Below are 15,899 nucleotides of genomic sequence, written 5' to 3' on the forward strand. Positions count from 1 at the left end.
TGTTTTTTCCTTCTCCTGTAAAGTTACCATTTTGGAGATACTAAGTTTTGATCCGACAGGAGTGATTTATAACACCTTTTTTAAATTTACTTATTTAAAGTATGTACTATTGACCCAATTACAGACGTGCACGTCTGTGTGTGTATGTGCGTGGGCAGGGTTGCTACAGACTCACGCCCATGTTGTGTACATTACGGCTCAGTATGCAGGTTTCTAGGCTCAAAGTTCAGAAGGAGTGGTAGAGCAGCCCTCCCACTGAAAAATCCCCCACAGCGAGATCAAACCACACCTCCACCTGCTACAAAGTCAAAGACTGACCTGAATTATTTTTTATTTATTTACCAATTTTCTCCCCAGTTCCCACCAACTAGCTAGGTCTCCCTCTATCTAGAGGTGGAAAGTAATTTCGTTCTTGGTGCTGAACTGGAGTACACTTTTCCCTGTAATGGTACTTTTTTGAGTACAATTAAAAGATACTTTTTCTTTTACTTGAGTTCATTTGCAATAAAATACTTTTATTTTGTTACTTTGAGGCCAGTTAAATTTAAAAAATTCAGTTCTGAAAGCCAATCATAACAAAGCAGCTCCCAAAAACACTTCAGCCCTGAGGTGTTCAGAGGACGGATTCACGGAAGCTTTCTTAAGAAAAAACTTGCAAAGGTTCTTAAGACAAAAAGTTCATAAGAATGTTGTGAAATGAAATTCTTGAGAAAAACTTAAGAAGTTCTCAAATATTTTCTTAAGAAGTTCTCTAAATATATCTTAGTTATTTTCTTATATTTTCTTATGTCAGCTACGTTGCATTTCACCATGTACCATAAACAACGTGAGATACCGTTTGAATATATATTAACTGTTATTTCTCTGGGAGCAAAATGGAGAAAAAATATCAAACCAAGCATTTAAAAAAAATATAGCAAACAAGAACTAGAGGTGATGGTGGAAGATATAGCCAACAAAAAAAAAAAAAATCCTCAGTGGACAATATGATAATTGTGAGGTAACGGACGAGGATGGGCAGGAGCAGCGGAGGCAAAGTCTGTGATAAATATAGATGCTGACCTCGTCAACTCTTACAGCCTGAGACGAGTGTGAGGCTGCTGTAAGGTTAAGAAACCATTTAAGAACATGATATTTTTAAGAGTGCCACTTATTTTTAGGGAAATATTTAAGAAAAGAAAATAAGAGAATTCTTAAGAAGCTATTTGAACAAATAATAAACTTTTTCTTAAGAATGAAATTAAGGAAAACACACACACAAGATGATTTTCTTTCTTTTGTGAATCCATCCTATAAATGTCCAATGTTACCAGCACACAAGGAACATACTTTATCCAATTTGTCCTCTTCATTGGTTTTTAACCGAACTAAAGGAAACGGCACCATCACCAGCTGACAAAAGCTTCTCACAGCTCAACCTCTGCCCTGAGGAAAGAAGCTGTTAGCTGACTGGCTAAGTACTCCTAGCTAAGCAGGTACTGTGTTGTTTTAGAGTAACAAGTATAGCACATATTTATTAAACTTAAAGGCTGTTGCTGACGTTTCAATGCAAGTGTCTGTTAACTAGCTACTTTTTAATGTAAGCTAATATGCAAGGAGCTAAAGGGTAGTAGGACTGTCACTAAAAATGACATTTTTAATTGAGTACGCCACTTTTTAATTTGACTTGATCAAACCGGATTTCTTTTAAGCCCAAAAATAGACGTAACGGCAACAAACTGCTGCCTTTCAGGAATTCGAAACTAACGTGTTGCAAACGGATACACACGGAAGCCTCACATAATCATCTAACCATCAAATGCAAACTTTGTTGCGTACACAGTTCACATGTGTAAATATACATTAACAGAACATACTGTGATCAGTCTCAAGACTCAAAACATTTTCCCATCATGTGATATCATGTTTAGTTTAGTTTTGTTTGTCCAGCTTTTATAATTTCCAGTGATGTCAACTCGGATATTTTCAGACTGTGATACAAAAAGAGTAATTCAATTAACCCCTTAAATGGCCACGGCCGCCCGGCAGGCCCGAAGTTTTATTACACACATCTATAACCTAAGAATAGCTCAACCAGTTTGCACTGAAGTCCCTGTAGTTACTGAATAATAAGTTTTAGTATGTAATAAGTCTGGGATTAAGGGGTTAATCAAGTAGTTTTTGTTCAGTCTTGTTCAAACTCAAGACACATTTATATATTCAGTGTTAATTCTGAATTATACCAAAATAATTCAATCTAACCTGCTTTGTTGTGAAACTTGAGATGTCATGATGCCTCAAATCGTTTACCAAAGAAAACTCCAAAGAAAGATCTAATCACTGTTAGGTCAGATATTTTTGCCCCTAGTAACAACAAAAACCAAACAGGCTCACATCTCTGCTCCAATAAGCAGAGCGACAGCAAAGCGGTGCAGGCCCAGACATCAGCAGCTCGTCATGTTAGTGGGCTTTAATGAGTCTGTCCAGACTGCACTAGAGAGAGAGCAGACCAGTTGGCCTTCACTGAGAGGAAGAATCTGTCACAAAGGCAATGTGACAAAACACAGCAACTCCATGAAGCCCAAATGCACCAAGCTGCCTGCCAGGCCTGGAAACACAGGGCATTATTTTACTCTACTCGACTCAATTAATTCAATTCAGTGAGCTTTGATGACATAACCACATTACGGTTATGTTACGGTATGTACAAAGTCATCTGTAGTTGCAGTATGTGCAGTTTTTTAATCAGTACATGCCTTGTACAGCTTGACACTTTTGAATATTTCACACTGATTGACTTGTTTCTACATCACCATCCTAATCGCATTCAGCGCATGTTTTCTCACATCTTGTTGCTCACGCTGTAACCATGGAAATGGCTGTAATGTAATAGCAAAAATGAGTACAGCATTACCATGAAAATGGATGCAGTGTAATCATGGAGCAGATCAACCAAGGAAAAGGGTGTGGTGTGACCTTGAAAATGGGTGAAGCGTAACAACAGAAATGGTTGAAGTATAACTATGCAAAAATGACAATCATGACAGAAGGTGTAGCGTAACCATAAAAGTTGGTGTAGCATAACCATAGAAGAAGGTGTAGCGTAACCATGGAAGAGGGTGTAGCATAACCATGGAAGAGGGTGTAGCGTAACCATGGAAGAGGGTGTAGCATAACCATAGAAGAGGGTGTAGCATAACCATAGAAGAGGGCGTAGCATAACCATGGAAGAGGGTGTAGTGTAACCATAGGAGAGGGTGTAGCGTAACCATGGAAGTGGGTGTAGCGTAACCATGGGTATAGCGTAACCATAGAAGAGGGTGTAGCATAACCATGGAAGAGGGTGTAGCGTAACCATGGAAGTGGGCCTAGCGTAACCATGGAAGTGGGTGTAGCGTAACCATGGAAGAGGGTGTAGCATAACCATAGAAGAGGGTGTAGCATAACCATAGAAGAGGGTGTAGCATAACCATAGAAGAGGGTGTAGCGTAACCATAGAAGAGGGTGTAGCATAACCATAGAAGAGGGTGTAGCATAACCATAGAAGAGGGTATAGCGTAACCATAGAAGAGGGTGTAGCATAACCATGGAAGAGGGTGTAGCGTAACCATGGAAGTGGGCCTAGCGTAACCATGGAAGTGGGTGTAGCGTAACCATGGAAGTGGGTGTAGTGCAACCATGGAAGAGGGTGTAGCATAATGACAAAATAGTGTATAGAGTAATCACGGAAAAGGCGTAGCATATCTATTAATAAGAGGATGTAGCGAAACCATGAATGAGTTTAGCATAACCATGAAAGAGGGTGTAGAGTAACCGCACAGAAAAAGCCGTAGCATGAAAAAGGGTAGAGCATTACATAAAAAAGCTGTCGTGTCACATTAAAATAAGCTGTAACGTAACCGTGACTAAGGTTGTAGCATAACCATTAACCAGAGTGTAGCCTGACCATGAAAACGGGTGTAGAGTACTGATGGAAATGCGTGTAGTCCACTGATCCACATGTGAGTGGTGTGGCTCTGTTAGACAGAATTTATAATTCTTTCACCCAACCAGTAAAAGTGGACCAGTGCTGGTTAGTGTTTTCCCCACTACCTCTAGCTAACTCAAAATATGAGGGAAAAGGTAGAGACAAATTCCCCCCTTCCGCTGCGGAAATTACGTCTATGGTCTCTGAAGATGAGTTTTCATTTGCCACAAAGTCTCAGTTAAAAAAGCAGCAAGCTGAGCAGTTCCCAAGCACTACATTGTTCAGGGGTCAGCAGCATATCCATGACCTCAGGTGAAGGAGATTCTTTATCTTCATAAATGTTACGCAATGGAACGATAAGTGGGCAGCTGTCAATGCACACCGGTCAGTGGGTGCACAGCCTGGGTTTGTCATTTTGATTTGGTAACTCTTAAAATCAACATTTTTTTCCCTTTTTAAAATAAATGTATTATTTATTTTGCACCAGATTAACCAATAAAAGTATTTCTGGAAGATTTTTAGCAAACATCCTGATCAGAAACAGCTGACACTGCACCAGAGGCTCAGGACTACCTCTGAGAACACTAACAATGGTTTGTATTGAAATACCGTAATTACAAGTCTTAATCTGTTCCGTTTAAACAGGTCAATGAGCTGCACAGCTACAGGTTTAGTATTTTCAAAACAAATCATTTTTCAGTCTCGACTTCAACGTGTTAACACCTGTTGTGGCCGCTCCTTTAAGGCAGTGAGTCATTTACCAACAGTGAGGCTGTACGCTCATACAAGTTTTAACACGCCAGTTATTTCTTGGGAAAAGAAAAAAAAAAAAAAGAATGCAAAGGCGTCAGTTTTCAAATGGCAGCTTTGTTTTACGTGAGGTGAGACACAGTGAAGCACATCAATGTCCACAATCAGTGTATACATATCATTATGTAGTTGTGTGCAAAAGTTTAAACACCCCCAGTCAAGATGTTTTGTTGATTTTCTTGTTGAAAATAAGTTAACATATCATCTACATAAAACACGCTTAAATATGACAAAACATTATTTTCTGCGCATTTTAGTACTAAAGTCTAATTATTTGCTGGGTTTAATACTTAGAAAAAAAATAAAAAAGAAAATACAAAATGCGCCATAACTTTTGCACAGACCACATTTTATGTTTTATTTTTTCCCCAAAATGTTAAATTTAGCAAATCAACAGTAATTGTGTATTAAAATGTGCAGAAGTGTGTCTCTATAGAGGATGCTTTTCTATAGAGGATGCAAAAAAAAATAAAAATAAATAAATCATGCAATTTGACCCGGGGTGCCAAAAGTATTATTATACTACAATGTACTCAATATATCCACTACTTCCCAACAGTGTATGAAGGATCGACCTCATAGACTGAATCTGAATTTAGACTGAACTGAAATTTTACTAATGGTTTTGTTTCTGTTGCTTCATATTTCTTTCTTCCCCCTTTTTTATGCAAGAGTTTAATATTTACACTGTGTGGTTCACATACTGAAGAAAGGTGGAGTGTTTCCCAGCAAAAACTGGAACCAAATGTCACTAAAGTTAGCTGAGAAATGATGGCATTTCTGATGAAAGCTGAAGACAGGAACAATGCAGTAGGGGAGTTTTTGTCTGGGATGCCAATGAAAACAAACACATCTAGAGTCACGACCTGAACATGACTAAACCCACACTCGCACTCAGACACACTTACGCTTTTGTTTTACTGTCTTTATGGGGGTTTCCAGTGAACTACATATTTCAGTAAATAATACAGTTAAACCTAAAACTAAATTCAAAGCTAAACAAAAGCACATCTTTAGGATCTTGAGTGAAAGCAGCACTTTGCAGATCAGGACACTTCCTACTGCTGTAGTGTTGTTCTGTAAATATAATAACAGGTTCACGGAGTTCACTGGAGTTACAGTAGATACTGAGTGACACTGCCTCTGTCTGCTTGTGGAAAAGCTATTAGTGAGTCAACGCTGCATGATCCTCTGATTGAAGTGCAGTGGGAATTGGGTTAATGGATTATTTGGCTTAATTTGAGGTTTCAGAATAGAAATGGCTGAAAAAACCTCAGAACACTAAAATGAAAATGCTTATTCCAGAATTTTAATCCTAAAAAAGGGGGCATTTTTGTTTTATTATTTCCAGCAAGCTATACCCCCCTTTTACAGACAAAAGATTATAAATATGGCACTATTGTTGTACCGTACTGCTATTAAGACTTTAACAGCACCCTCTGTATTAAGATAATTAGGCCAAAAATGTATTCTTAGTATTAAAAATAAGATGAATAAAGTTGTTTAGATAAGTGCTCAGGTAGAAATACACAGATATCGGGTCGTAGGGTGTATAGTGGAGTATGGTGATCGTGTAAAGTGTATTGTTTTGGTTAATTTGAACGTTTGTGTTTGTCTGATTGTTTGTGAAAGTCATCATTCCCTCCCCCTACCCCCTATTTTCCCATGAAGCTGCAACGATGCAAGAAAAATTTCAGAGAAATCTGACAATAAAGTGTTTCATATCATATCGCATGCAAAAGCTCGAATTCTCCTGGTCAAATCTACGTTTTGTTGATTTTCTAAGTGAAAATAAGTTAATACATCCTCTTCACGGAACACAATTAGAGCTGCACTATGTAAACTTTGGGGATTTGGAGACCTCTCTGGTGGAGATGTGTCACTGCACACATTGTGTGGAAGAACATTTTGCTACGTGGGTTGTGCTTCGGACCCCTTCCCCAAGTGGATGAATCTGATGATTGTGAGTGCGTTGAAAAAGAATTCAAAGAGAACTGAGGGATGGTTTTCTGAGGATGCGAGTGTATTATCTATTTTTGTCATCATATCTTCATCAGTATAATATTGATTTTGTAGTTGAAACCTAAACATCGAGCCGGACCTTCTTTTTGAGCCTGTGCGTATGTCATTAATAATGACGTATGACTTGGTCTGAAAAACTCCCAACCCAACGCCTCTGACTTTTACATGATTATTTCAGGCTTTGGCGACTCACTGCGGCGTACGCTCACATATTTTAGTTTGTTTTTATCTTGTTTCTATTCTCCTCACTCAGTAATGATACTTCTTTCAGTTGTAACCAAAAAATCTCACATGGTGCAGCTTTAAATATGGCATTTTTAATTTTTCCACTAACTTTACCGCACAATTTCTTAGGCATATTGGAAAAAAATAAAGCATAAAATATTAATTGTGCCATAAATTTGCACCACTCCTATTATGTTAATTTTTTTCCCCCACAATATGTTAAATTCAGCAAATAAATAGAAAGTCATTAATTAAAGTATCTGTGCATTAAAATGAGCTGAAGTGTGTTCTCTGTAGAGGATGTGTAACTTACACTCAGAAAATCAACAAAATATGTCATTGACCAGGGGTGCCCAAAGTTTTGCATACAACAATACTTACAAACAGATCAATACCATGATTAGCATCAACAGACAAATACAGAAACATGATTAGTTACACTGGCCAGAAATATCCAAACTGTCCTTAATAAAAGCTGCAGCCAGCTGAAAGAGCGATAAGGCTCTAGAAGTAATTCAGTCTTATAAACACTGAGTCCAGCAGATGTTTACTACACTGTGATTAGGCTTTAAAGTTTATAAATGGAGCTGTGCACCCGGTTTCCTCCAGAGAAACTCCTTAGAAGGGAATTCTATTAACACAAAGATCTATTAGTCATTATAGCGTTGGGGAGTGGAGAGACCTTGCATAGTTCAGGAACACTGACGTTGATAAGGATCATTACAGCTTTCACCCATGAACTCTCCCTAAATTAGAGGGAGACTCAGTTTAGTAAGCAACCCTCCAAACAGCGACAGTTAGCTAGGTCCAACTATGGGCAACATGTCAGGATTTATTATTATTGTAACAAATTACACCACAACCTGCTTTACTGAGCGTATCGTGGATATCTTGAGTGCTTAAAACACTTCCCAACTGCATGTTTGACTACAAAGAGAGCATAATTAGTCCTGTTTAAGTGGACTGTTTAATTGTAGTGCACAATGTTGAATCATCAAATTCATAGTTTTTGACCTGCCTTTTTAAATGTGGTGCTACTTTGTCTGTTTCAAACTATCAGATGTCAGAAAAAATAAATATGAAGACATATCATGTATCGTAAAAACTTCTTGAGGGCTGTGATATTACATTGTTAACATGTCACCCACCTCTAGATCTACCACTTAGGGCTAGCAAATCAAGGCAGACTACATAATAGAGCAATATGACATTTTTTATAATTATCATGAAAATGATGTCACAATATTCATATCATGGATATTGTCAGTACTTTGAACACTTCGAAACTGCAAAGAGAGCAAAATTAGTCCTGTTTAGTTGCATTTGTTGCAGCTCAGTGTGTGAAATGTTCAAAACAAAGCATTTTTCAGACATCTGGAAAAAAAAATATTATGACAAACTTCTTGAAGTATTGTAGTGTTACACTTTTGCCGTATCACCAACCTCCACTCCATAACAGATTTCTGAACCAGAGAGCAGAACATCAGTCTTTTACAGAATTTTCTGTCTTTTAACAGGTCTGAGCTATAAATGAGGCCTCAAAACTCCAATTCTGTTACCACAGGATACAAATTGAGAAACATGAATATCATTCTATTCTGCAGCGAGAGCTGGAGAAGCATTTTACCATGACCTGAAAAACAGGGTGTAAACTGTAAAGTGAGCTTTGTTCTGCTACATAAATCTGGACTGAGTCTAGCAGACAATCTGATACTGCCACCTCTACACTTAGTTGACTATAAATACACTTTTATATGTAATAATAATATAATAATAATAATAATAATAATAATTATAATGATTATATATATATATATTAGGGGTGCGGGAAAAACTCGATTCTTAGATGCATCGCGATGCGGACGTGAACGATTCTGAATCAATTCATTCGACGTCAAAAATCGATTTTCTAAATATTTAATTTATAACGTAATGTTGACGGAACGCAAAAGGCGGAACTGGAAGTGGGTAAGCGCAGCGATAAGAATGATAAGAAGAGCCATTTTGCCTTTCAACAAAGTCAAACCAGCTTGGGAGCCACAACATTTAATGTCCAGTATGTCTCAGTATGTGTTAATGTCCTAGTATAGGTTAAACAATACAAACGAGAGCGCAGATTTACTTCGCTCTGCTTTAAGCTTCAGCTTTAGCCGCTTTCCTCCCATCTCCACCAGAAAACCTTTCCTCAAAACTAGAAGAGTTTCTTGTAAAATCTCTCAGCGTCCGGCTGTTTTACGAGGCTGAAGTCGCTTCTCATTCGCCAGCTTCTCGTTCTAATTTTCCCGTTCCACCTTAAATTCTGCCTTAGGCGCCGAATGCTGCACCATTTAAAGTGGAACGGGAAAATACGAAAGAGAAGCTGTCTGTTCTCAGTCGTTGAGAACCAGGGCTTTCGCGCTACGCTGCACACTTTGGAGCTGAGATTCAGCATCCAGTCTCGAAAATCTCTTCTAGTTCTAGTCTCTTCTAGTTCACTTGCCACATCACCTCCATTTGATTTATTAATTAAAGATATTTTAGATATTTAAAGCAAAGTATTTGTAATGATCCGTAATGCATTTACATTATGGATCATTACAAATACTTTGCTTTAAAACTACCAAGTCCTCAGACAGAAGGAAGATAGAAATCATGTATAAAGAAAAAAGATGCATCGATATTCGTTTTATAATCGCATCGCAGCCCTGAATCGTAATCGAATCAAATCGTGAGGTGTCTAAAGATTCCCTCCCCTTATATATATATATATATATATATATATATATATATATATATATATATATATATATATAAATAATGCAATAACACTTCACAGCCTTTTACATAAAAAAAATTGGTAAACACTACTGTTTTACTGTCTTCACATCTGTCAAGCAAAAAATGACAGAATATAGAAAGAGAAAAAAATAAATAAATAAATAAAAAAAAATAATAATAATAATAATTTATGCAAGAACCATTTATGCATTAAACCAATTCCACAATTACACAATATAACACACACACAGCTGGGTTATTCTCACAGTCATGAGATGCCATATACAAACAATGCCATATATATAACTGATTTTGGTCACTTACATTTTTCAAATCCTCATTACTGAAATACAGTCCTGAAGATAAATCTGTGAATATTGCACTTTTCTTTTCATAAGCTGTGTTAGGACCAAACTTCATAAACTTGTGGGACTAAGTATTTTTAAAGCTAAACATTACAACTTACAGTATACGCATGGATGGTCTACTGCAGTAATAAGAATAAGGGTTAAACAAACAAACAAAAAAACTTTAAAATGGAAAAATAAATATTATATACAGAGTGCTGACTGATCAACTAACTATGTATCTCTGCCTGATGATTATGAAACTCAAATGTTTATGGTTTGAGGTGGTTTTGTGAGAATGATCCTGTTGCAATGGAAGTGTCACTCACCTTTGGACGGACTGCTGGACTGATCATCCAGGGAGGCTCCAAGAGGAGTCCTGTGGACATTCACACACACACACACACACACACACGTCACCTAACAATGTTACACATAAGAACACAATGGCACATAGCGCACAAACACACATTAAAACACCCAAAGCTCCACAAGACACTAAGAGACACTAAATGGCACTACCATACTCACAGTCCCCACAAAACACTACCATACAGAGTCCCCACAAAACACTACCATACAGAGTGTCCTCCAAACACTACCATACAGAGTCCCCACAAAACACGACCATAAAGAGTCCCCACAAAACACTACCATAAAGAGTCTCCACAAAACACTACCATACAGAGTCCCCACAAAACACTACCATACAGAGTCTCCGCCAAACACGACTATGAAGATTCCCCACAAAACACTACCATAAAGAGTCCCCACAAAACACTACCATACAGAGTCCCCACAAAACACTACCATACAGAGTCTCCGCCAAACACTACTATACAGAGTCCCCACAAAACACTACCATACAGAGTCTCTGCCAAACACTACCATACAAAGTCCTTGCCAAACACTATCAGACAGAGTCCCCGCCAAACACTACCATAGTCTCCACCAAACACTACCATACACAGTCCTCTCAAAACACTACCAGACAGTCCCCACAAAACACTACCATAGAGTCTCCACCAAACACTACCATACACGGTCCTCGCAAGTCCATAACATGAACACAGACCCCACAAAACGCTCCTATGTATACAGTCCCCACAAAACACTATCACACAAACATAGACTCCACAAAACACTATCACAAACACAGACTCCACAAAACACTCCTATGTATACAGTCCCCACAAAACCCTATCACACAAATGCAGTCTCCACAAAACACTATCAAACAAATACAAACCCCACAAAACCCTATCACACATAAACAGACCCCACAAAACACTATCACACAAATACAAACCCCACAAAACCCTATCACACATAAACAGACCCCACAAAGCACTATCACACAAATACAGTCCCCACAAAACCCTATCACACATAAACAGACCCCACAAAACCCTATCACACAAATACACACCCCACAAAACACTCCTATGTATACAGACCCCACAAAACACTCCTATGTATACAGACCCCACAAAACATTATCACACAAACTTTAACCACATTCAAAGTCCCCACAAAACACTGTCACACATGGAGTCCCCATAAAAAACTACCACACGCAATCCCAGCAATACACTACAACAGAGTCCCCGCAAAACACTACCACACAAACACAGTTCTCACAAAACACTACTATATAGAGACATCACAAAAAATTATCACACAGTCCCCACAAAACACTGCCATACTCACAGTCCCCACAAAACACTGCCATACTCACAGTCCCCACAAAACACTACCATACTCACAGTCCCCACAAAACACTGCCATACAAAGACAGTTCTCAGAAAACACTAACACAGAGACATCACAAAAGATTATCACACAATTCTCACAAAACACTACTACACAGAGTCCCCACAAAACACTACCATACTCACAGTCCCCACAAAACACTGCCATACTCACAGTCCCCACAAAACACTGCCATACTCACAGTCCCCACAAAACACTACCATACAAAGACAGTTCTCAGAAAACACTAACACAGAGACATCACAAAAGATTATCACACAATTCTCACAAAACACTACTACACAGAGTCCCCACAAAACACTACCATACTCACAGTCAATACAATACATACTGTCGCACAACACACTAAAGCCCATCCAGAAAACTCACAGCTGTTCCATTTCCCCCGTCCCGCACATAGGCACCTACTGCTGTCCACTGATGTTACGTACAAAACAGTACTCGTCGTAGCGCAAGCACGCAAATGTACTCAGCATAATTACAAATTACTGTAATATATATTATAATGAGACTTTAACTCAACCTCAGGCTTAACTGCATGACCATCAGATCCTCAAGTGCCAACAGTAACGTGCAAACCCACACCCGTATAAACACGCACACAATAAGGAAACATACTGCAGACATTAGCGTACATACATAAACTTTTAGCATAACTAAATGTTTACCCGCTCCCAGGTGTTTACACTTACAGGACGCTGCCGTCATTCTCTGCTGAAACCTTCATCCACACACACCTGAGTCCACCTCACACATATACGTTCCCAGTGCACTATGCACTAGCCATGTTACACAACGGCAAGGCCGCTGCAACTCCGGATACGGATCAAACTCCAGCTCAGAGAGACACCCATATGTCCACTGTCACTCCAGCAATGAGAACGCAAGTGTCTTGTAGCAAATTGCTGATAAGACGGAGGCACGGGGACCAGGCAGTGATAGCGGAGGAATGCTTTATTGACTTAGTGTGGGGCACGGAGCCTCAAACATCAGCCCCCACCTGCTCACCGCATGTTTGTCCCGATCACATGAGCACAAGGGAGATTTTACGCAACTCCACAAAATTTGACTAAACAATCAGCAGCATTCCAAAACACTAAACGTCCAAACAATGTGGCTTTGTTTTAAAACAACAACCACCTTAAAACAACAACCACCTTGTGAGCCACAAACACTTTATGTTTTATATTTTATTTTTTATATAGTTTATATTTTATATAGTTTACATTTTACCGAAGGAACGTTTTACCATCTTGGCTGTAAATATGTCTCAGTATGTGTTAATGTCCTTGTACAGACTAAAAATATGAACGAAAACACAGACTTACTTTGCTCTGTTTTAAGCTTTAGCTCAACTATAGCCGCTTTTCTCGCATCTCCGGCAGGAAACTTTTCCACAAAAGTAGAATAATTTCTTATAAAATGTCTCTAAATGTCTGATTTTTTTACGAGGCTGAAGTCGCTTCTCATTCACCAGCTTCTTGTTTTACTTTTTCCAAACAGAGTGTAACTGCTGCAACATTTAAGGTGGAAGGAGAAAATTCAAACAAGAAGCTGGCAAACGAGAAACTGACTTCGTCTTCGTGACTTTTTAGTGTTTGACAGTTTCTCGTTGCAGATTAAACGTATCAGGAAACCAGCTGGAGTGATTATAAATGCAAATAAGTCCATTCATCTCCAAATTATCGATGTTCATCTTAAATCTTTCTCTTTGTCTTTTCGTTAGCTACTAGCTAGGCTGTTGTCTGTGTTGCTGTGGTGACCTAAAAATCTGATTCTGCTGTGGAGCCACAACAGAGTAGTAAAAGAGCCGCATGTTGCTGACCCCTGACCGAGAACCATCAACTTTCTCAAACATACTACTGGCCACTATGGAAATGTGGAATAGAAAAATTGCTGATGTTTTTTCCACCTTCTCTGTTTCCGGCAGCAGTATGTCAATACTATGACTTTTTCAACTAATTTTCTCAACTTTTGACCTAACATGGCAAAATAATTACTTACTTTCTTGAACTTGAACTCATTATTTCATAATTTCATCTTAATAATTCAAAATCTTTAAATTTGGAGATAATTTGTCAAAACAATGGCTTGTTAAGTCAAAATATTTTGAAATACTATGTGAAAATTTTAAGAAAGTCACTATTTTGAGATACTAAGTCATAATTTTGAGGAAATAAATCATTATTTCTGCATAACAAGTCAGTATTTTGAGAAATTAGCCACTGTGTTCAGGAAATAAGTGAACATTTTGAGAAACTGTCAATATTCCGACATACTAAATCAAACGTTTGACAAACTGCCACCAGAAACAGAGAAAACATTTTACCCTGCATTAAAACCCATAACAAGGAAACACCTCTTTAACGTGGGTTGATGTACTAATCTAGAAAGTTTTCTCACATATTATTGGTTATAAACACTGTTTACTGCCTAAAGAGCAAAACTGCAGCCCAATATTATATTATTCATGTTAAGTTCTACTTCAATGTTAAAACTTATAAAGACCCTATTGTGGCTCAACATACTTTTCAAAATTGATCCATTCTAAAATCTGATTGGCCGAGCTGCATTCAAAGCTGCTTTAGAACACTACCTCACACACCTTTGAAAGCCTCACAACAACTGAATTTTGATTTAATACGTCAAGGAACTAAAAGCACTGCATTGTAAATGGAGTGTTTTGCTGCTCACATGGATCATCAAGTGAACTGCTGGATGAAGTAAGAACCTAGTTCAGCTTAAGCTGAGGGTCTGACTATTAAATTTTCTAAACAACTAGGTCAGGGGTCGACGACATATGACTCCGGAGCCACATGCCGCTCTTTTACTGCCCTGTTGTGGCTCCACAGCAGAATCAGATTTGTAGGTAAAAATAAAATAATCCTCCTTTACAGTAAAATAAAGCTCTGCTGATCGTTCAACACAGTTTAACAATAAATGGTCTTAAACTCTGGAGTTAATGTAGAACTGCTAATTCACCCTTTAACCCTGAAGCACAGGCCGCTGGTCACTATAGCAACACAGACAACAATCTCATCTAGATAGTAGCTAACGAAACGGCAAAGAGAGAGATTTAAGATGAACATCGATAATTTGGAGACTAATGGACTTATCTATGTTTATAATCACTCCAGCTGGTTTCCTGATACGTTTAATCTGCAATGAGAAACTGACAAACACTAAAAAGTCTCAAAGCTGAAGTCGCTTATCATTCGCCAGCTTCTCCTTCAAATTTTCCTGTTCCACCTTAAATGGCGTAGCAGGCAGCAGGCACTATTTCCATTAAATGATGCAGCAGTTACACTCTGGGGCCTCAGGCACCATTTAAGGTGGAATGGGAAAATTCGAACAAGAAGCTGGCGAATGAGAAGCGACTTCAGCTTCCTAAAAAGTCGAACATTGAGAGACATTTTACAAGAAACTGTTCCACTTTTGTGGAAAAGTTTCCTGCTGGAGATGTGAGAAAAGCGGCTATAGCTGAACTAAAGCTTAAAGCAGAGCAAAGTAAGTCTGTTTTTGTCTATATTATATTTGTTAGCCTATACTAGTACATTATCACATACTGAGACATATTTACAGCCAAGATGGTAAAATGGACATTAGATGTTGTGGCTCCCAAGGTGGTTTGATTTTTCCTGAAAGGACAAAATGGCTCGGGTTGCCAACCCCTGAACTAGGTCAAGGATGGAAAGCTAAACAGGCCAAAAAGATAGCAAACAGGCTAAATCACTCCATTAAAATAAAACAAGTATCTCCAAAATGGTAACTTTACAGGAGAGGGCAAAAACATTCTTCAGCTTCAATGTAAGTTAATGTGAAAAGATTTTATCCAAAGCAATTTTGGAGCATTAATCTTCCTGAAATTTTGATATAATGTAAAGAACAGCTGCCACGATCAAATGATATAGAGATACAAATTTTCCTTGGACAGCAACGATACATTCCTATACCCTTCAAAAGACCATATTTTTGGTTAGATCTGCTTTAAGCAGTGTAGGAAAACAAACGTGTGGCAC

At 38.3% G+C, this 15,899-nt stretch overlaps 1 protein-coding gene across 4 annotated transcripts in view; it reads right to left on the reverse strand.

Moving 5' to 3' along the window:
- itprid2 (ITPR interacting domain containing 2) overlaps positions 1-15,899 on the reverse strand; it is a 109,463-nt gene that overhangs the window by 42,463 nt on the left and 51,101 nt on the right. For 2 of the 4 annotated variants that reach the window (XM_036577205.1, XM_036577215.1), the window contains exon 4: positions 10,437-10,486. In XM_036577205.1, the coding sequence (XP_036433098.1) occupies positions 10,437-10,486 (50 nt within the window). Of the gene's footprint in view, positions 1-10,436; positions 10,487-12,548; positions 12,880-15,899 lie in introns of those variants that run through there. The other 2 variants (XM_036577231.1, XM_036577224.1) reach the window with 2 other exon arrangements.

This window comes from Colossoma macropomum, unplaced genomic scaffold (genome assembly GCF_904425465.1).
Source record: "Colossoma macropomum unplaced genomic scaffold, Colossoma_macropomum, whole genome shotgun sequence".
Classification (NCBI taxonomy): Eukaryota; Metazoa; Chordata; class Actinopteri; order Characiformes; family Serrasalmidae; genus Colossoma; species Colossoma macropomum.